At 41.2% G+C, this 22,767-nt stretch overlaps 1 protein-coding gene and 1 pseudogene across 4 annotated transcripts in view; both read left to right on the forward strand.

The window, feature by feature from the left end:
- The first annotated feature begins 727 nt into the window (after positions 1-727).
- Positions 728-10,363, forward strand: LOC102103547 (tumor necrosis factor receptor superfamily member 6-like; annotated as a pseudogene). Its single transcript, XR_015772923.1, has 9 exons — positions 728-821; positions 2,034-2,124; positions 2,769-2,900; positions 3,057-3,168; positions 3,757-3,824; positions 4,456-4,545; positions 5,526-5,560; positions 8,808-8,853; positions 9,663-10,363. The product of XR_015772923.1 is annotated as a tumor necrosis factor receptor superfamily member 6-like (transcript).
- A 391-nt stretch (positions 10,364-10,754) lies between these two features.
- Positions 10,755-22,767, forward strand: part of CARS1 (cysteinyl-tRNA synthetase 1) — a 31,983-nt gene continuing 19,970 nt past the window's right edge. Inside the window, exons 1-7 of one of the 3 annotated variants that reach the window (XM_014252139.2) lie at positions 10,755-10,850; positions 15,687-15,932; positions 18,818-18,909; positions 19,717-19,805; positions 20,102-20,198; positions 20,647-20,745; positions 21,699-21,848. In XM_014252139.2, coding sequence (XP_014107614.1) covers positions 10,823-10,850; positions 15,687-15,932; positions 18,818-18,909; positions 19,717-19,805; positions 20,102-20,198; positions 20,647-20,745; positions 21,699-21,848 — 801 coding nt within the window. In that variant the 5' untranslated portion in view covers positions 10,755-10,822. Of the gene's footprint in view, positions 10,851-15,652; positions 15,933-18,817; positions 18,910-19,716; positions 19,806-20,101; positions 20,199-20,646; positions 20,746-21,698; positions 21,849-22,767 lie in introns of those variants that run through there. The other 2 variants (XM_005522326.3, XM_088058083.1) reach the window with 2 other exon arrangements.

A 22,767-nucleotide genomic window follows, 5' to 3' on the forward strand; every position in this document is an offset into this window, starting at 1 on the left:
TGGGAAATGGGTACCAAACAACAACAGAAGAAAACTCAAACAACCCAAGCTCCCCTGAACCGAAGAGAAGCAGGGCTGAGCAGGAAGGCTTCAGTTGTTCTCAGTGTGAGTGCTGGAAATTGTTTGGATTATTTCAGTTTTACCAAGCTATGGAGCCACAGGAATTTTCACTAGGACTTGCAGCTGATAAAATAAACAGTTACATAAGAGCAGCAGTTCAGTGAGACAAAGTAGCAACATTCACGAACTAATTAAGTATCAGCAGAGGAAGAGTTTCCAACATTTAGGGCTGCTGCCACAGAGGTTAAATGATAATCCAAAAAGGAACAGCCTATGAATCCTTGTGCCATTAACTTTAATCCAATTTCAGCATCTGGAGGTGAACATTCCTACGTGCCAGATACACACACATAGGAAATTAAAAGCATTCTTGAAGAAAATCATGGCCAGAAACGTTGTTTCTCTTGGAGGAATAACTGCTGAGGAGAAACGTGGGAACCCCTTTTAAGGCTTTAGAACACCCAGTTATATGCACTTCGTTTGCTCAGTGTTGGAAAAATTCTCCTTACAGCCTTTCACTCTGCATTTTGTGAACAGGGTGAGCAGCCCTTCAGCGCCTGAGGTTTAGGCGAAGCAAATGAGGCTATTTTCTGAGGCGGGTTTTGTGCATCCCACAGTGGGACGGGAGGGCGGGGGGGGGCGCCGCCTCCCGTGCGCACAGCCCCACCCGCGGGGATAAAAGCGTCGGCTCAGCTGAGGCAGCCAAAGCGATAGGCGCCGTCATGGGAGCCGGGCGAGCGGTGGGACTGCTGCTGCTGCCGGTGAGTGCCTGGGGGGACTCTGGCAGGGGCCGCTCTGTGTCGCTACGGGCTCGTCCTCCTCCTGCCCGCCGCCCAGACAGAGCCCAAATCCCGTATTTTGAGGGGAAAAAAGTCTTCCTCTAGCATGAAGGAGCCTTGTGGGTTTTCCTATCCTTTTCTTCCTCAAGAGACTTTAGTAACTTTCCCGAACTTTTTGTTCGTGTTTGGTGTCTCGGGGAATTTCCTGCGGCAGCGCCGCTGCCGTGAACCCAGAGCCCTCAGGGAATAGCAGCAGGTAGCGGGCCTCCGCGTCCCTCCCTAACGCACTCACTGTCGCCCTTCCTTTTCTCCTCCGGAAAAAAAATAAAAATTACAAGCAAGAAGTGAGTTCTTTAATGATCCTTGTGCTATTTAACTGTGAAATTAGAAGTTTTCTCGGCTCCCCACAGTTACGAGGAAGACATTGAGTCTACCACGGAGAGAGTTGAAAAAGTGGAATCCTCTTGGTTTTAGCTTAGAAGTTACCCGCTGGTGGCAATTAGTGACGGGGAGCTCGGCGGCCCCCTCTTCCCCTCCTCCTGCTTTTGTTCTAGAGGTTTCTTTCGTGTGTCTCGTGAGGGATGTGACTCAGGTGTACCAGCACCGAGCTTGCGCTCTTTAGAGGCACCTGTCGCTGGCACGGGATCTCTGCCGAGGAGTGCACGGCCTGCACGGTTCTTCCTCCCGAAAAGAGAAAAAAGAAAAGAAAAAAATCATACCCGGTGCTCCCCCGCATTGTTAATGACTCAACTTTTCTCTAGGCTCAGATTGGAGGCGGGAGACGTCTTGGATGAGAGGGCGTTTCCTCAAGTTTGCATGAGCAAGACTAGCACTGATTCCGATGAATTAAAAGGATGGGGGAAGGGACAAATGCACAACGCAGAAACCTTGGAGTCTGAAGTTCAAGTGCAGTGAGCTAGTGGAGAGAAAATTGAAGTTTATATGGAGGCAGGAATGTTTAGCAATTGTTGCCTGAAACCCATTAGCTGCTGCATGGTGCTGCCTTAACCCCAGCTTTGTGTTGGCAATTACTGCTGACAACTAAGTGAGCAGCACTTAGCAGAAATTAGTTTGGGTTTCCTCTGTGGCTTCCCATAAACTTCTGAATGTGTTTCCAAGTCTTTACAAGTTAATCCCCAAGATAGTTATCGTGTCCTGGGAGGATGAATCACTCTAGCTGCCTGTTTGCTATAGGTTATGCTACTGACGATGCCTGGAGCCCAAGCGAACTGTGAGGAGACAGAGTACTCCCATCAAGGTCTCTGCTGTGTATTTTGTGAAGCAGGTAAGACTTTGAGCAGTTACAGCTGATAGGTCTTGTTTCTTAGATTGCATCTAGTGAAAGTCTAAGCCTGGTTGAAGCTGTGATGACTTCTTAGTGCTCTAAAGGCTGGGCTCTATTTTCAAGTGAGAGCCCCTTAATGCAACAGCTGATGACTGGGAGAGGTGCTTTGGCATCAAGCCAGGAAGCCTCTGCTTGTGTTTGTGGTAATTTAGTTAATACAAAGGATGGCATTAGGGGGAATTCTGATATTTCTGTGTCCATAGGCAAAACTTCAGTATGGTTTTGCTCTCCCCTCCTTGCACAATGCATGCAGATTTAACAAGTTTTGTACCAAGACAAAACCTCTTCTTGGTATCAGAAACTTACTGGTGCTTTTAGGTGGGAGAAAAAAGTTTATTGAAAGCAATTGTCCCTGAGCTTGCCCCATTCCTTCAGCAGTGGTGTGTCTACATGGCTCCCTGAGCTGCTGCAATTGTCTCATCCTTGGAAATGTGCCTCCTGACTCTCCTGTGCTGCTCGATTTGTGTGGCATGCAAGGAAGGGTTGAACTCTCCAGAAATTTGTGTTGTAATATCCTGGCCTAGCATTTTGTCAAAAGATCCCCTGGGACTGCTGCTGCTGCTGCCAGTTCTCTTCTTCCACAGGTACTTTTGTTGCTGATCACTGCAATGCTTCACATTTGAGAGGAAAATGTGACCCTTGCAAAGAAGGAAAAGACTTTACTCCCCACGAGAACAGCTTGGAGGAATGCTTGCCTTGCAGACAGTGCAAAGAGGGTACCAAACATTATGAAACATTATGAAACCTTAACCATTTTCCTTTTTTTGATATGAAAAAACCTGGTCTTCACTGAGCATATTGAATTTAAAAGTAAATTGCCTTTATGGCCCGAGTATAATTTTTGCACTTGCTAACTTATATTTTCTTTTTAGATCAGATAACACTGAGATCCTGTACTCTGACACAGAATGCTGAATGCCAGTGCAAACAAGGGTATTTCTGTGCTGATGAGGGCTGTGAAAGATGTCAGAGAAACAGTGAAATGTAAGTTTGAGAATAAGTACTATTTTCCTTCTAGGAAATGTTAGAGCTCTGGCCCAATCTGTGCCAATAGCTAACACATGTCATCAGGCTGTACTTAATAGCCCTGAACCCAATGGCATTATTCATGCATTTACATTTTGAATGTCAAAACCTGTGATGCTGAGACCTAGAAAGATGTTGATTTGCGTGTCATTGTGCTTGTTGCTTATGGCTGTTAAATTGCATTTTTCATGTATTCAGGTTGGTATTTCCCCAGAAACACACTTGAATGAACTTTCTGGCACCCAGCTCAAAATCTCAGGATGTAGAACTAAACTAACTGTACATGAATAATGCCTGTACTCGGTGGTTTTTTCTTTTCCCCCTCCACTTAGAAGCTAACACACATTAATTTTATCTGCTTTGCTTTTATTTTATCTTGTAGTCTTATCTTGGATTGTTTAAAAGTGCACTTCTATCAAAGTTTATGCATGTTTATGCATGTTCCATTCATGGTTCTAAGCTCTGTCTGAAAAATAATCAGGCCTGGACAGAGCTATGTATTGCTCTGGAAGTGTTGGTACAGCTTTGTGTTATCACCCATTTCAGGCATCCAGACGGGAAAGAGGTTGTACTGAATTCCACTGATGCTACAGACCCAAGCTTACCCAATCAAGGTGTAGTATACAAATCCCACTCAGCTTGGTTTTTGGGTCTGTGGCTTCAAGCTAATAACACTAGAGCTGTCTGTAAAACAGTGGTTTCAACTACTGCATCATATTTAACAGCAGCTGCATTTCGGTCTGGGAGTTACTTGCTAGAGACAAGTTCCCAAAGGGATTGAAAGGACAGACCACCTTGTGTTTCACTTGGTGAAAAGCTACCTGTATTGCCTGGTTCTTCAAGCTGCAAGGGTGACACTTGAAAGTTATGGGTAGTGCAAATATGCTTGCTGTGCCTGGAGTAGCTTCTTCTGCCAGGAACACACACTGTCCATGCTACAGCACCCAAAGCTTGCTATCATCTTTTGAATACTTGTTTCCCCTTAAGTGTCTCTCCAGAAAACCCTGTAGGAGTTGTATTGTATCTCTGCAAGTCCCCGTTGCCTTTGGGAGCATGTGTGCGTGATGCACAGTGCGAACAAGTACTCGCATGTTCAGGGCAGCTGAGAGTCCCAGTGCCTTTTCCAGGACAAGCTATCTGGGTTGTTATATTAGTTCTGGGTTTATGTTTTTTTTCTCTAGGACAGCAAGGAGTAACTTTTTGGGGGAGTGTTTCAGTACTAATTTTTTTTTTCTTACTTTGCAGGGCAGGGAGCTCTTGTTTGGGTTATTCTGGTGTTTCTGTTTGGTTTGGTTCTGCTAATTGCTGTTATTATAAAGCTGAAGTGTAATAAAGGTAACTACTTGCTTATTATCCATGAAATTTGCTTTCCAGAGTTAGGCAAAGCGTGCACGAGGGGCTATCTATCCCTGGTTCTTGTGTTGCCTTACAGGGGACCTGTTTAAACTTTAGTTCATTTAGTGTGTGATTGAAATTAGCAAGTCCTGTGAAATGAAGAGTTTAATTTGGTAAATAAAATGCATGATTCATAATCCTTAACTATGAACTTTCTTATCTTGCTGACAGATGGCTCTGCTTCAAAGCAAGATTGTCGTAAGGTCCTTATAAAGGACTTCTCCAATCTGCTTGCCTTGTATTGGCAAAGAGGAAAAACCTGTGTGTGGATTCAGATGCATGGGGCGAAAAGTAGCAACTAATTAGATCACTAATTACTTTCACTGTGTTTGGCTGTGGAGATTTTTTTTCTACAAATTGGTACCCTTTAGTCACTTGAACCTCTTAAGTGAATGTTAGGCTGATAAGTCCTGTATGAATTTATTTTTTAGCAGAAACTGAGCTGTTTTCCTTGGAAACTTCTATTTCCACTATTGTGTATTAAAGTATTTTTGCTACTAGTTTGTTTAAAATAATATTGAAAATTATTCTGAATTTTAAATGCTAAGTTTGTTCAAATCATGTCTTACTGATTGTACTGCAGTAAAGACAATTTCTGCCTTTTCTTCTGTATTTCAATAGCCTATGAAAATGCTGAGAAACAAAAGCTGGCATAGAGGATGTTGCAAGACTGGCTTAAAAGCCAAACTACATCTTGTGGTCTGCATTTTACTAGGCAGGACTCTTCTCTGTATTAAGGCACAGTGTTGTTGGTGGAAGATAAGGGTGAAATGTATGACAGGTCAAAGAAACTAAATGGCTTTTACAAGCTTTGATTGTGTTACAAAATTTTCTGTTGCATATAAGTCTTGTGTGAATTCAGCCATGTTTAAGTTGCTGCAATTCTTTTAAGTTTCTTAAACACTGATTTTGGTTTTCAGCTGCTTCAACTGGTGAAGATGCAGAGGGAGGTCTGGTAAGTATGTGATGAATCAAGTGTTTCATCTCAGTCTAATTGTTCACAGCTTCACTGTACCTTGATACATAGCCCTCAATGTTTGTCTCGTTGTAGATATCTGGTAGGATGTGTTCCTGTGATGCAATAAGTCGTGATTCATACAAGATCAGATATTAATTCACAAGTGCCTGATGCATTCAGTAACTGCATGTGTCTGCTGCAGTTGGCCTTGTCGATACTTGGAAACATTTCAGAGCCTGTGACAAGGGTGCTTTGGAAGTGGGGAAAAAACTTGGGCTAGCTGCAAGTTTTTGCTTCAGAATGTCTCCAAGTGATGCTTTGATCCATTTAACTTCTTCTTTGCTGCTTCAGACATGTATTCCACAGCTGATGGCAGCTGTTGTTTACCTGTATGGTGGTATTTGAGCTCTCATTGCATTGTTGACTTCAAATTATTTGTTCACAAGACTTAACCACTCCTAATCCAGTAGTGATTGAGTCTACCTGCCTTTGGGCTCATGACACAAGCTCCAGACCAGGACCTGACAGTCTGAATTCTTGGTTGTAAGCAGTCCCAAAAGAGGAGAGGTTCTGGGCTGAGAGCATACCAGTCCCAAAGTACATCCCTACAAAAGGCTTATCCAGCTGAGAATGGCTACTGTCATATGTTCCAGCTTGAAACTTGATACTCCCTGGTATCCTGTAGTCAAACACTATTTCAGAACCCTCCTGTTTGAGTCTGAAAAAACCTATTGCTAGTCTAGCATTCTGCAAGATAGAAATACAAAACTGGACAAAGTAAACACAAGCTGGCTTTAGCTTCTCTAGTTAGAAGCTACATCCCTACCAGCATGACAAGGCAAAAATGAACTCAAGTCTTATTTTCACACAACAAATGTTAGTCTTGATGAGGAGCTAGGGAAAATATCTAGGCTGTTCTCACAGCGTGCGTGCAGCACTTCTTTCTCCCTGGAGCTTCTCTTGTCCCTCACCAATGCATTGCCCACCCAGTGTGTGCATTCTTTTCTAATGTAATTAATTAGATATTTTGAGTAATTAAATGCTCAAATTATTTATGTCAAAAATACTTGAAGACTGAAGAAACAGAATTGAAAGAGCTGTTCAAAGGCTCACGCTAAACTCTGTTCTTTTTCTTTCTTAAGGTCCATAAGTGGCTCAAATATGTGAAACACCCCACGTTTTTTGTTGGGTTGAGTCTCCTCTCACGCCCTGGCCAGATTTGCAGCACTTCATCTATTTGTAGAAGCTGATGAAGAAACATGAAAAAAAAACTGGTCAAAATGCTGTAGCATAGGAATAGGCAAATATAATGTCTTTAATTTGAATAAAATGGTTGTAGAATGATGCAGTTACAAATTGGTGCATGGTGCCACTTGTCTCTCATGTAAGAGCTGTCACAGGCAGATGCAAAGTCTGCACTTGGAGTGCTCGTGCTGCTGTAAGAGCTTATTTGCTAAGCAGAGTTACACTGATGTAGTCCTGAGACCGAGTATTTTGGCACCTACACACTTTCCCTTCCAAAGAACCAGTGAATTCATACTGCTCCAATGCCCCAACAACTGCTGATACTTGAATAGCTGATGCTGGATTTTGAAACAAAAGTGTCAGCCATGCTGTGCTCTTTCAGTCATGTGGATTCCTTTTTAAGAATTATCCTATATAAAAAGATTAATGTCTTCAATGTGTCTATACTCTTAAATATAAGTGTTTTCAATGAGAATTATGTACAACTGCATGTGTGATATGTGGGGTGGGTCCCCCTCACATCCCTGCCTATGCCTGTTGGCCACATTGTGGTCTCACCTGTGGGTCACTGACCCCTGTGCAAGCAGAAAGAACTCTGGCTTATACTCACAAGGACACTGCACCTTAATAAACACAAGTCTTGGGCAGAACAGTTACTCCTTATCCTCATTTTCTACATCTAACAAACTATTCCTAAAGCTTGCTAGCTTTAGCACTACCTGTTGTGCTGGACATGCTTCTCTGCTTTGTGCTTATACTGTTCATGCTGAGCAGCTGGTGCTGTCCTCCCTGGCTATGCTTGTTTAATGAATTGACAATGCAAGAAAGGGAGGGAGCCTTTCTTGCTGGCTTCCCCTCACGAAAGCTATGCAATGGACACAGGTGCTCACTGGCTTCTTTCAACTGATTATAGTTTGTGAATCTGCTAGGAAAGCTAATCCAGCCACAGCCAGCCCAAGGTAGTGCACTTCCACAGAGCTGACAGGCTACTTGGCATCAGTTCTGAGCATCAGTCTTGACACAGCAATAGGCTTGAGGTCCCTGGTGCTGTTAAAGCAGCTCAGGCGCAGCAAGGCAATTTAATTCCCTCGTGTTCTAGGAGGGGTGCCTACCTTCTGTACCTAGAGAGGAAAAAGCAGCAATCCACATTAGTAAGAACATCAGGAAAAGTTTCCTGTGGTGGTTGTGGAGGTAACTTGTGAGCCTTACTCTGCATGTATTCCAGTGCATTCAGAACAGCCAGGGAGGTGGAGAGTCAGGCCCTGAAACCATTTGAAGTCTAATTCTGTAAAGGCTGTAACTTTACCACATTTTCAGCTGTCCTTTTGTTTCCCTGATACCTGGTGACTTCAAGTATCTCCTTTTCTTCCCACAGAAGAAAATAGCAGAAAATAGTGTGGTTTCTGAGCCGGGCACTATCCTGTGTAGGAACTGGAAGTGCCATATGGCAGTGTGGTTGAGGAGGATTGCTAAGTCCTCACTGGCAGGAAAACCTGTCCAGAATTCTACTTTTCAGCAGAATGCCCTATCTAATGTTCCAAGTGGAACTCCAGCAAATTGTAAGATAAGTGTATGTGTGTGAAATTATCATTGCATCTTCTCTAATATAGGTGTCCCTTTAGCTGAGCTCTTAACTAGTCCTAGAGCTTTCAGGCAAAACAATAGAGGAAACTTTGCCTTAAAGATGTAATAGGAAGTATGGGAAGTGATAGCTGGGCGGGAAAAAAAACTTCAATTCTCCATTTAATTTACTCTGCCTCATTCATCTCCCCAGCAGAAGCTATGCTTTAGCCATAGCAGAGAATGTTGCCTTGGAGCCAGTAGCATCTTTGTTTCACCCTGCAACTTTCTGTACTCCAGTACTTTTCTGCTCCGAAATCTGCTCCCCTTCCCCTTTTTGCTGTGTGTGCTGTAAAAGCAAGCTGTCAAGTAGGTAGAAAAATAATAGTGAGTGAAGCACCCTGATTTGTTGGAGTAATTGTTCAACTTTGTATTACAGGTACAAGAATTAAATGAGATAATTGTTAAAGATCTCTCTCAAAGTGGTAAGTAATAAATTGCCAGTACTTGGAACTTGGTTTTTTTCCTCTTGACTTTAGTCTACTTAAGGAGTAGTATAAAGAGGCTAATGATTATTGGTTAGAGCTATAAGGCTTCCAGTTTATTGTAAAATTTGCTGAAACAGGATTATTGCTGCATTTGTAATCCCTGTGGTGAACTCTTCTACTTTGGAGCATGACTTTTCTGCATGGGAGTATAGTGCAGTCATGATTTTAAGAATAAGAATGGTACAAATTTTTGAAAAATGTTTTAAAATGAGTCTGCATTGCAACAGTGTACTCTCTTTTACTCAGTGAGGTGTAAATCAGAGTGAGAGATCTCTCTGTCAAATGTCCCCTCACCTGGAAGAGTACATCAAACCTCCATACATCCACCTGTACCCAGCAAATTGTGCTGGATGTCCAAGCAATGGGTTTTGCTTGTGGTGTTCTTGGTGTGGCAAACCTATGACAGCAGCCTAGTGAAGTGGTTAAAGCTTCCTCTTCAGTAGCCCTGCCAAGGGAACATGCCAGCCAGTGGAGCCTTCCTCAAAACCACCTTTACTGGGTGGTGTCCTGCCTTAGGAGACCACTTCTGAGATGTGCACTTTAGCTACTTTCAAGATCACTTAGCAGAAAACCTGTTTGTCCTGGTGCTTCTTAGGTGCCAAACCCTGCTGCTGCTGCAGGTTGGTGAAGGTATTGGCTGAAAATTAAGGGGAAAGTATGTATGGGAGCTATGGAAAAAAACCCCAAAAAACCTGTGTTTTAAATTCTAGTGATGGATGATGTGTGCTGTGTGTTTCCTCTTGCAGAACTGAGCAAGACCTTTGATGTCTTTATAAAGGAAGTACCACCACAACAGTGGAAGCAGCTTATGAAAACACAGCTACAGGAAAATGATATTGATAAAATTATTTCTAAATTTCCTAATAATAGAGATGAAAATCCTGTAAGATGCTTCTCGGGAAAGTAACGTGTATTACTAATTTACTGGATGCATTGAGGCACTGGATGCATCAATAATGAGGCTTATTACAACAAATCGAACACCTTAAAAAGTAATAACCTTTTAAGCAAACTAGAAGCTGAAGATTAATGTCTAGGAGGAACTGCAAAAATGTTCCTGGGTACGTACGTGTGTCTTGAGACTTCTTTAAATGAGGGTGTCAGAAACTGCTAGTAGAAACGGAGTTGATACCCTCCTTATCTCACGCAGAGACCTGGAAGGTGTGAAATGTCTCTGTTGTTTTCATGTTTACATGACCTTCCTACCTTTGAGTTGTAAAATACGAAACTCAGGTGCTGGATGCCTACTTGGGAACCAAGAGCTCCGGCATCCCTTAGTGTGTGGCCGTGCTTGGGCTGTCCCAACCTGGGTGGCGGGGACCAAAAGTCCGCTGCTGTTTTTGAGAGTACTGTGATGCTTTTATTTCCGAAAAGCTTTTGTTCTGTATCGGACTGCTTAGCACAGTTATGTTTGAAGCACAGCAATAAAAGCCTGTCTGAGACGGAACCTGGCTCTGGGATTTTGTCCTGGCGGCGGCGCCTCCGTCCTCGGAGCTATTTAAGGAAAGGCGGGCGGCGGCAGTCGGAGCCGGGGCTTGGTTGGCACGGCGCTGTTGGGTCTCGGGGTGGCCGCGGTGCCCTGGCCGGTCATTTCACAGCCGGGCAGGGCCGTGTGGGGCCGGGCCGTGAGGGGCAGGACCGTGTGGGGCTGGGCCGGGCGGGGCAGGGCCGTGTGGGGCTGGGCCGGGCGGGGCAGGGCCGTGTGGGGCTGGGCCGTGAGGGGCAGGACAGTGTGGGGCTGGGCCGGGCGGGGCAGGGCCGTGTGGGGCCGGGCCGTGAGGCGCTGCCCGTTGCCCGGGTGACGCGGCCCGTCGGAAGTAGCGTAGGGCGGGCGGGGCGAGGCTTCCGGACGCGCTGTTGCATCAGCTCGGGAGCGAGGGCAGGCGGAGGCAGCAGCAGCACCGGGATGGCAGCAGCCGCCAGCGCCGAGCACGGTAGGTGGGCGAGCGGCTCCGCGGGCCCCCCGCGGGGCCGGCCCGAGGTGCGGCCGGGGTTGCCACGGCTTGGCGGGGTCCGGGGTCGCGGCCCCGCCGCTGTCACGGCGGTGGCGGCGGGGTCGCCTCCCCTGCGCGTCCCCTGGGCTCCGCTGGCGTGGGGCGCGCCCGGGGCGCCCCGCTGCCGCAGCTGGGTCCCGCGGCACGAAGCTCGCCTCATGCCTCGCCGCGGGTGCACGGGTAATGTTGACATTCAGCGACCTGTGGAGAAAATTCGGAGCTGCTCGTCAGCCACGTCTGGGAACAGCTGTCCCCCAGCTCGCTGGCTGCGCTCGGGCCGTGCGCTGCTCGGCGCGCCGTCCGTGCTTTTCACCTCTCTCTGTGTCTCCCGTGCTGTCTTTCCCAAGCCATCAGTGTTCTCCCCTGAACTCACGCCTGAACTTTTGGACTTTTACGGACGTTTTTTGTGGTCGTGTTTTAATGATTGGTTGTACTTTTCGCTTCCATATGGAAGGAGGGCTAGGTTAGTACTGTAATTTCTGGCACTTCTGTAGCAAGTGGAAACTTGGAATACCAGTCACGCAAGTATGAAATACCATTATGGTATGTAAAAGGTTGGAAATTTCTGTCATTCCAGTTAAGGATCTGTAAATACAAATATTTTTTCCCCTTTTTTCTTTGTTACGGAAAGTTACTTTGCTCTTTATTCATTGTGTGTAATGTGGTGAATAAATTCCCACTAAAAGTGAAACATTCCTTGTTGTCAAGGGATTGGGTTTTTCAGAAGTCTTTTCAGTATCTTGTGGGGAAAAAAAACCAAGAAAGGCTCAATTCAGGTGCAGTTTGCGAAACTCTTTAGCCACTGTTTTGTTAGGGTGGGTTTTTTTTACTGAAATTGCAATTGTTATATTTAGTTTCGATTCAGGAAAAGTGGAAGTGAAACTTTCAGGACTCAAGTGATTAGGATTGACAAGTTCTTCCTTGGTGTGGGATACTCCTGTCTTAAAAATCCCTGCTCATCTAAAAGCCTCTTGCTCGTTATGTGTGAGTCTTGATAAATCCCTTGTTTTTCTGTCTCTGTGTATGCTGTGTCTGGCATTAGCTGGAATCACTGCATTGGTTTGGTTCTTGTGAAATGTTAATGGAAAAGGAGAATTTATCTTGGCTGAGCAGATGGTTGGAATTCTTTTCAAAGGTACCAGGGTGGCTGGGCAGAATGATAAATAGCCAGTTTGGAGCCATATTAATAATGTTATATTTGTCTTTTGTGGGTTGTCTTAAATTTGTGAGAGCCAAGTTGGATGAGAAATTGCATTTAAAAACATTCAGAAATGGGTAAGATTTCTTTTTGGAGAATGCCTACAGAATTTCCAGAATATTTACACTGCCATCTAATTATGACTGACAGAGTTAGCAGGTTCAGGGAAGCCCAGGAAACATAATTTTACCCTGAAGCAAAGAAACTCCCTGTTTTTGTGTCAGCTAGCTTACTGCCTACCTTATAGCTTTCCTATATTTACTTTGCTGTCCGCACCTTCAAGGAGCAGAGGTTTTAATTTTCAAGTTAATAAAAGTGAAAATTTTCAATGAAATTTGATATTGTGGGGTTATGTGTCTTGATTAAACCTCAAAAGATACTTCATGTGCAAATAAAGTGTAGAAGCTGTCCTGTGTCTTTGAATCTGTGTGTTGCTGCAGTCTCTCAGACAAATTCCCACTGTCCTTTAATAGTCTCTGAAGCACTCCATGTTTGGAAAGAAGAATGTGTGATGATTATATCACCCAAAGAGATTGTTGGGTGAGTGAGAACTGTATTAATTGATGTCTGCAGTGGAATTTTTTTGAAACAACGTTTTACTGTTACATTGTTAACATTAATTCTTGTGATTTTTCAAGGTTATTTTGCTATCTCTCCAATACTTGTGCTCAGTGCTTGTTTCCTCTTGTGTGATACAATATCTATGGATCATTCTGTTCACATGAGCAAAAATTCAGTGTTATGCAACAGCTCTGTAGTACTCCTGTGTTTCTGCTGTCAAGGAGACACTTCCTGATGCAATTGAGTAGTAACAACTGTCGTTTTTCTATTTTGGGGACGGAAAAAAATTGCAGTTAGAGAGAAGGGCAATTCCTCAGCCTGTTTTCCTAAAGCAACAAGGAAAGTGGGTCAGATGTACATATATCCATTGGCCCTTCTCCCTCAATAGTTTTTGAATCCGTTGATTGGTAGTAATTAATCAATTAATTTGACAGTAGGCAGCTGCCTCTTGCACACCGTTGGCAGACTGAGCAAAGATGAGCTGGAGCTTTGCAGGATGATGGGGATACTGAAGTGTGCAGGAAAATAGCATGTAGCAGCACTTAGGAGGTACCAGGAAATATTTCAGTGGGAGTGTTTAATAAATTGAAGGAATTGCAGGACAGGGGGAACTAAGGATGCAGAATGGAAATCACAGAAAACCAGATTCTGTAGATTTACTATTCTTCTTTTAGTCGTGATATCAATTAAACCAGAACAGAATTTTGTGTAGACAGCTGTCACTGATTCCTTTTGTTTGAAAAAAGTGATCCACTGCTACACTGCCTTCCAAGACAGTGTTACCATAGTCATTAACTTAGCACAGCCTGTGAAACTGATGTGGAACGCTGGGAATGGGACAGGGAACCTGCCAAACATTATAATTTCAAGTACTAATGTCAGTGCCAAGATTGCTCAAAAACTTTTTGGTTGTTAAGCTTATCAGTGCTGAGCTGGTACTGACATTCACAGGCAGTGTTTGCCACCTCTCCTTGCCAAAATTTGCTTGTATGAGTGCTGTCATATTGTTGTATTGGTGTGTAAGTTTGGGCAACTTCCCTTTTAGATTGGTTTACAGATGTGGTTGGAAAACACTTATATTGTTTCAGATACACTGACTTGCTTCCCATTAGCAGCCTGATGTGTGAATAATGGTCATAATAACCATAATAATACTTTGCAAATTGAATGTTGCTTTTCCTTGCAAAAGATCTTTTCTTTGAGATACAGTTTCATCTCTGCCCAGATCATTCTTTTAATACCTTTATTTTATTTTTTTTTTGCCTTCACCCACATATGTTTCATGTATACAAAATCCACCTTCAAGGAAGACCTGCGTCTTAGGTTTCCACTGTTAATGAACATAACTGTTTCAAACTATTTAATGTGTATAAACATGTGAAGTTCTGTGCTGATAAATATCAGTAAATATTTAGAAGCATGAAAAGATTATAGTCAAATGAACTGAGTGAGCCAAAGCTGAATCCCATTCAGCTGAGTAAGGCAAGCCTATAAGGTCGAACCATTATTTCCTTATTAGTCCTTACTAGTACTGAGCAATTAAATGGAAAGGCCTTGAGAAGGATTTATATTTAGATAGATCTGTCTTCTTTTGCTCACAGATTTTAAATATCTTCAGTGAATTTTGATTTTTAAATTTTTTTGGTTTAATCATTGACCTTTTTTATTAGTTCTCCCAACGTGTCACTACATCTCATTTATACCCCAAAGAGTTGAATACAAACATGCTTGATATCTAGCTGCCACTTCCCTGTTATCCTGAGTTGCTGTTGAATATTTTAATAATTGATTTCCATATAGAAAATGGTTCATAAAGTTTTATCTGATGATATTTGGAAAAACTTTAATTGTGCCATCCCTCACATCCACTCCTAGCCATCACTTTCCCATCTCCTTTCATTCCTGCCTTGCCAAGAGTTGTGTTCTGTGAGCACCTCCATGCTTTGGGAACTCTGTGCTGCAGATATTCCTGGCAGTGGGAGAAGTGACACTTCTGGCTGTGGTCTCTGTTGGGGTTTGGGAGCAGGTGCTCTCCTACTGCCTCTCTCACTTTACTGCACGTGACCTTGGCTTAAATTACCTCACTGGCTGACTACCTAGACAGAATATTGCCTTCATGTTTGTGCAGTTCTTTGAGCACGAACAGAGCTACAAACATTGAATCATTGTAGGAGAATGTAAATGTTGGGTTTGCCTAATGGCAGTGCTAGCCCAGTGCCATAACATCAGTGTTTTGTACCCACTGGCTTGCACAGGGCTTGCTCTTCCAGTGAGCATTCCCACCAACTCACAGAACTTTCCACTATGTCCCTGAGTTTGTCAAGATAGGATATAACTGAACCTGATTTGCCTATACACCAAAGAAATCATGGAATTAAAAAATTGTGAGAGAGGGGCACAATCTGATATCCTTTCTGTTCATTTGTGTAGATTTTATTCATTTTAAATGTTATTCGTGTGCCCAAGGAGAGAAAGGGGCATGGGAGAAGTATGGGAATGTACAGCAGCAGCTGAAGTTTGAATTTCTAGGGCAAGTAGGAGGAGCTGAGCATCACACTGGGAGCCTGCATGCAGGCAACATCCGTGCAAAGATGTAACTACATGCTCAAGTTCAGTAGACATATTTGCAGCCTTTCCACAGTGCATAAAATGAATCATATTCAAACATTGGCAGGATGAGTGCTTTAGCAGCGTGGAAAAGAGTGACTGATTAGGTTTGCTCTGTGTGAAGGATTTTCTCCAATTTCGGTAGATTATATTCTTAATGAAAAAGACCTGTGTTCTTGTCCTTATTACTCTTTGAAACATGTCTTCAAAAACTTACGGCAGCATGAACATATCTTGTTAACAGGAAATACATAGTAATTTGGTAGTTTGTATTAAATCTAATTTTCTCAAATTTCTTACTAGTTGTCAGAGCTAATTTACAGGGGGAGATGTATATTATAAGGATATATTTTGGTCATGGAATCTCCTACTTTTAATGCTGACCAAATGTCCTGTGCCTCTCTTTACAGCTTCCAGCTACAGTTTTATTCTGAGCATTAGTGAAGAGGAAGCCAGGGTGAAGGCTCTGAACGAGTACCTGAGCACTCGTAGTTATATCCAGGGGTTCACATTTTCACATGCAGATGTGGAGGTGTTCAGAAAGTTTTCGGGGCCACCTGTGGACCAGTATATCCATGTTGTCCGGTGGTACAGACACATAGAAGCAATCTATGATGGCAGCAGTGAAAAAAATGAGCCTTGTAAACTTCAAACAAGTGAGTAATATGAAACTGGTGGGCAGGTTGTAGACTAGCTGACATTGTATTGGTTGTTATTGCTGAGAAGTTCCCTTTCATGCTCTCTTGCACTTTACAGTATCAATTTGTATTCAAAGTCATAACATTCTTCTTGCATACAGTTACTGTGTAATTGGTAGATCCTGACCTATTGGGATGTAAAAGTTGTTATCAATTTTTTTAAAATGTTAAAATTCCTCAGTGTACAGAATTTGATTACGTGTATTTTTTTAAAAAAAGCTGTCTCTCTTCTGGTTTGTAAAAGAATGTGTGGGTTTGGGCTTTTTCCTGGAAATACCAAGATTTTCCCGGTCTTGCTTTTTTTCTTTGCAAGGTTAACCAAATAGTTGTTGTATAATACACAAATCCACAATAAAATAAACTGAATACTTCCTCTTATGATTGCTATTAATACTGAACTTCACAAAGAATGTCTGGGGTTCTTTTTTAAGCCTGGTAATTTAGGCTTGCTGATGATTTGAGGAAGTATTAACTGGTTAATCTAGGTCATTGTGTAAGCATGGGCAGGCATTTTTGGGAGCTGCATCACTCTCCTGAGTTCTTTCCCAATGGTCTAGTCTAATTTAATTGCTTTATAGTGAGATCCTTGCTCAGGGAGTCATGAGGTAATGAAAAATAACAACGCAGAGCTGTTGTATAGTGCTTGCAATACCTATAAATGTATGCATGTCTGTCATTCTTGCTGGTGGTTGTTAACTATTATTACTCCAATGCCATCTTCTCACAACCTCTCACCATTTGTCTTCTCAATTCCTAACAGACCAGCAGTTAAAATCAGACTGCTGTGAGTAAATTCTCTGTGTGTTGTGTGTGCCTGCAAGTGTTTGTGCTGGTTATTATTTCCTTCCAGCAGAGAAGGGAAATCAGCTGCACCCCTGGCTCTGATAGCAGATTTATCCACTAACTGCAGATTGTCTGTAGACTTCAGTGGATCAGGGTGGAGCAATAAGAGAAAAGGTTTCCATTTTCCTGATAATGAAATCTTTACTCTCTTACATCTCTCCTTCTGTTAAGTTCAATCTCTCTTTCTGAAGGGTTATATCTTCACGCCTCGTGCATGTATTTCAGAAGTCCTGGAATGGTGTTCCGCATTGTTCACCATGAAAATAACCCATAAATCTGCCATACTTCTTAGACCTTGAATACACTTCATAGTTCTTTTTTTGCTGTACCAGAAAACTCCATGATGGATTGGAGCGAACTTCGGTTCAACCAGGGGACAGTCTGTAGGCTGGCAGAGGTGTATTTGACCACACTAACCAATATTTTGCTAGCCTTCTACTTTGCCCTTGGCGTCTGTGTAGTGGATAAAATGTGACACCTAACTCGCAAGCCGAGAAATACGGGGTGCAGTATCTGGGTTTTTCCTTATGTTCATGTGGTTGTAACTGAAGAAAGCTTTACAGATTTATCTTTTATTAGACTAAGCCACACATGCTTCTTTCCCTGAGGGAAGCATTAGCCACAATTAAGCATGCCAGAGTAATCTTTGTAAATCAAAGAGTAAACAAATCCATACCTTGGTGTATGACCCATGTTATGGAGAGACTGCTCTTGAACTTGAGGTGTTCTGTTCAGGAGTACCTCATGCAATGAAATGTTTAGAATGGACACATGTTTCCATGGATTCCTAGTGTGAAAATTAAATTGAGTCCCTTTGTGAGGCACAGTACTACACCTAACATATTTTTTTCTTATTTGGGCAGTTACTCAAAAAAACAAGATGAAGAGATAAAGAAGAAATAAACATTCTTTATACCATGAATGTTTACATTACTTGAAGGTTTTCAGCCAAAATATGCATATGAAGATATTGAGGGAAACAGGGTTAATGAAGAGCGCCCTGAGACACAGGATCAGAAAGGCAATTTTGTGTCTAAACAAATAGTTTGTATAATATTTTAATTGCAGTTAAAATGCATACCATGAGAATTCCTAAAGATAGTGCTGTGTCTATTAAGCTGGCAAATTTGCCGTATTTCTTAATTTCTTGGTTTGCTTTCATTCCTAGTTAATGTCATAATTGGTTTAACATCATTACAGCTGTAAGCAGCGCAGTACGCAGCAAACTGCAACTCTTTGACAAATCACATGCTCATACTTCTCTTTGGAAAAACCCCATGAGTTTAACAGCTATGTTGCTTCTTATAAATTTAAGAGAAAACAAATGCAAGAATATTGTCACTAATACTACCCTGGGGTTTATCTACTCTCTTTAATGGCAAAATGTAGCCTCTTGCTGAACTGGAGCATATTTGTGGTAAATGAGTGTGTTCAGAAATGCCTTGTGTACATAGCAACAATGCATGATAAAAAGTTGAGGTTCTTTCTAAGCCTTTCTGTCAGCTCTCCCTCTCACCCTGAGTGCGCATACTCTGTCAATATTGGCTCTAGAGACCACCTCTGGACTCTGGAAATATTTTGAAAATTCTGTGTGAGATCTGTGATGTGCCATCACAGTAGAATCAGTGGTGTTGCATATAGCCCAGAACTGCCAAAACTTCATTAATGATTCATTGAATTTCATAACTCATGGTAACAGTTTACCTGAATTGCATGCTTTTACATTTGTACCCTCTTCCTCAGTGCTTAGATCAAAAAGCTAATAGGAATGGCAAGTTAGAGTGTAGAAAATAAACTAGATTGAAACAATTTACTTTGGTTTTGGTGGCTTTGTAGGAGGTTCTAACAGAAGCATTACTAGGATTGAAGCTCCTTTCTCCATTTAGATGTGGAGGTTTTTTTCTTTTGAAATAATGATGTGATAAGGAGAAAATGTTATATTGTAAATCTGCTTGTAGAAAGTGTCTTTTTCGTTTTCTTTAAACTATCTTTTCTCCTAGGTAAAGGCAAACGTGTGCAGCCCCCCTGGTCTCCCCCTGAAGGCACAAAACATTCCAGGCTCTGCCTCTACAACAGCCTGACTCGCAGTAAGGTGAGTAAATGAAGGGAAAGTGGGGATTTCCCAAAAAACATAAATAGAATAGTCATCAAATCCTTGTTTCTGAAGTATTTGCCCTGTCAGTAGTCAGGTCTCTGGGTTGTGTTTGGTGGAATGTTAACAAGCACGGGCCAGGAATTCTGTGCCAGTCAACTGCATTTGCTGGGCAAGTTTAATACTATATACACTCCAAGTGTGTGTCTCTGTGCATATTGCATAATATTCAGTTGCCAGTTTCAAGTTGTCATGCATTCTAGCCAGGCATTCAACTGTAATACATGTAAGTGTAGGCAGTGTGAGCAGAATAAAATCAGTTTCTTTATTCAGATGTTGTCTGTTAAAAAATGTCTCAACAATTATATAGTTGTAATATAAAAACTGTAAAACTTTTTGTGGTCTTGTTTGAAAGTCCTTTGGCATATGGAAGTATTAAGACTCTTAATTTTACATGGGATGTAGTATTCAAGTAACTGTGTACTGATTATAGGGTGTAACCTTTTTCAGTGCGAAAAAAAGCTTTTGCAAACAGTTTGAATAGTGCCCTGCTTAGTCCAAGTTGTTGTAACCCGGTATCTTGATTTATGAGAATGCGTAGAACATAGGCAGCCACACCCCATTATATCTCTTACCTGATAAAGCTAGTGGTGATCTTTACTTATGGTAGAGTTGGGAATGGAATAACTATTTATTTTTTGTAATTATGATCCATGTTTTCATGTTCTAATCTCCAAGTGGGGTGTTACTGGCCTGAGGTCATGTGTTTAATTTCTTCTGACCATTGTATCTTCCCTTTCAATTAAGGAAGTGTTTCAGCCTCAGAATGGAAAAAAGGTCTTGTGGTATTGCTGTGGTCCAACAGTTTATGATGCTTCTCACATGGGACATGCCAGGTATTGCATTCCTTACTTTGATAAAGGTGATAACAGCGCCTAGTGGAAGCAAAAGATTATTAGAAGGTGGCATTATCGAGATGAGTGTATTACTAGAAAATGGTCTTTTTCAACTCAATGCTTGCAATTTAAGATTAAAACATTTATAATGTTTTATCATCGTAGGGTTAAAAACTTAAAAAAAGATGGAGGCAAAGTAAAACTGCTGCACAGCTATTGATTGAGGTTAAAATGGTTTGTGCACAGAACAGATACAAGTGTTTACTAAAAGCATCCCTGTATCTTTTTGGTTTTAGGTCCTACATCTCATTTGATATCCTGAGAAGAGTCTTGAGGGATTATTTTAAATATGACGTTTTCTATTGTATGAATATTACAGATATTGATGATAAGGTAAGGGTTTTGTTTTTTTAAATTGCAATCTAAAATGCTCAACTTTTAGAATAGAAGTCAGAGAGTCACATGTAATTGCCACTTGATAAGCCAAAATAAATCTTACACTTATTAACTGAGACGTACATTTTGTGCACAAAGGCATTTTCTCAGTTTTGTATGGGGTAGCAAACCCCATATTGTTGTATAACAGTGAACATTGTCACAAATAATGAAAACTAAGTATTTAAGGAGATAATTTATTTCATTTACCTGTTGAGGTAATTAATTGATTCTGTTGAGGTAGTTCATTAACTGTGTATGGTGTGTTTGATTTGTATTATTGCACGTAGTTCTTGTAGCTTGTTAAATTTATAGAGAAATGCCTTTTCTAAATAACAGATTTTATCTGCACTTTGTATAGCTATTTGTCACTTCACAGAAATATTTTTGTGTTTCTGATTTGTAGATCATCAAGAGAGCAAGACAAAATTACCTTTTTGAACGATATAGAGAAAACAAATCAACACCAGATCAGCTACTTGAAGATGTTAGAACTGCCGCAGAGGTGGGTATGGTAATCACTGCTTGTGTTTTAGGTTCTCACTCAATAATGTAGGCAAGCATCTAAAGAATGCTTCAGACTTTGCTACCTCCTTAAACTGTCTGCTTCTTTTAGTTCTGTTAGTGCACATATTAGAAATGTTATTTGAACTGCATATCACTTTAATTTTTACATTGTTTTAGAATTGACAAATTCTTTCAAAGGCATTCCTGATTTCTGTGATCTTAGCGCTTATTTGTGAGTGTATGTAGTGCTCAAACAGCATTTGGATGTTCGTGTGTTAGAATTCAAACTTTTAAAATAATCCTTTAAAAGAGTTTTTAAATGGTGATCTCTCCATAATATTTTAAAGCCTGGGAGGTTTCCCTTTTGTACCATTGATGACCTTGGAAAGAAAAGACTCAGAAGCTTTAAGGATTTAATAAATAGTGTATTCAGGAGTGAAGGTGAGGGAAGGGGATTTTCTGATAATTTTTAGAACTACAGATCACAAAGGGATTATCATTCTAATGAATAGAATGCAAGCCTGGGAATAGGAGGCCTGAAAATTTTGCCCAACTACCTTTACCTGACATACTCCCTAAACATTGCATTTAATCTCTCCCTGTTTCACAATAAAGCTTGTCTTTTTCAAATTCGTGGTAATCAACTGTGCAATTAAGGTGATCAGCTGCATCGAAAATGAAAACAGCAGTAATTAGGATGATGGTGTAGTGATTTATGAAGTCTTTCTGAAAAAATGAATCTGGATGTGAACTAAAATCTTCTGATTGCACCTTTATTTCTGATGAGGAGCATATTTTATGTTTCAGTAGTTGATGTCAAAGCTTTTTCTGTGGCTTAATGTCTTATTCATCATTAGCAAGGTACAATGTGGCTAAGATAATATTCTGTGTATGGAGCACAGTGCTACTGTACTGCAGCTGGCTTTCTAATTTGTTTATTTTTAATTGTAGCCTTTTTCACTTAAACTAAATGAAACAACAGACCCAGATAAAAAGCAAATGTTGGAAAGAATTCAAAATGCAGTGAAGTCTGCTTTTGACCCTCTACAAGAAGCTGTCCAAGCAAAGCACCCTGCTGAAGAGATCAACAGATGTCAAGAGGTAAGTCTGAGCTCCTTTTAATATTTTATATTTGGCTTATAATTGTTAGGAGGTTTAAAAATAATTTGTAGGTGGTAGTAGTTACCTGAGACATTATGGAACCTTTAATTCATAGAAAGAAGAATTGTGGGACTGAGAACTATTTAGTACTTTGCATTCAGTAGAGGAAATTTGATTCTTAATTTCAGCTACAGAGTTTTTGGATGCTGTTTTTATCAATTACCTTTTTTTTTAACCTTTACAATGAGAATTTTGCTCTTGCATGTACTTAGACTTTCTCTGACATTTTTGTCTTGATAAATTAGTTTCATTATAGGTTGCTGAGCATGCATTTATTTCTGACATTGCAATACTGGTGCCAGTTTTCCACACAAGTGTTTCTGTCTCTGATCAGAGACAAAAATACCTCCCACAAAGTTGTGCTCAGGATTATTTTTATTAAAAACAATTACATTTAGTGACAAATAATCATGTTGACTTTGGTTCTGTCCCAGTAATCAAGTCAGTCAGTATAACTATTTTTAGTAGTTATTGTCTTTTAGTAAGTGATTTCCATTTTCATCTTCTCTTACTTTCAGTTTATTTGTGATTAGTTCTGTGGCTATGTGCACATGGCTATGTGCTCCTTCCTTGAGAAGACCCTGTCTCTAAATTGTTTTTTTTTTAAAAAGGTCCAGCTATTCTAATATCAAGTGCTTTTATAGAAGTGTAAAAATTAAAAAAGTGTATAGTGAACTAATGTAATTTCAAAAGAACCTAAAATCTAAGCAATCATACCTTCTGCACTATATCCTAGTGTCAGAAATAGAAATCCTTTAATATAAAACTAAAAGGTATCCTTTAAATATAAAAGGTGTCCAAATTAATCTTTCAGACACTTTTTAGCAATGTGAAGAGTAAAGCTTATCCAGTAGCAGTG

Source organism: Pseudopodoces humilis, chromosome 7 (assembly GCF_049639895.1).
Source record: "Pseudopodoces humilis isolate 2021_Gansu_Grassland_sample_001 chromosome 7, ASM4963989v1, whole genome shotgun sequence".
NCBI classification, from domain to species: Eukaryota; Metazoa; Chordata; class Aves; order Passeriformes; family Paridae; genus Pseudopodoces; species Pseudopodoces humilis.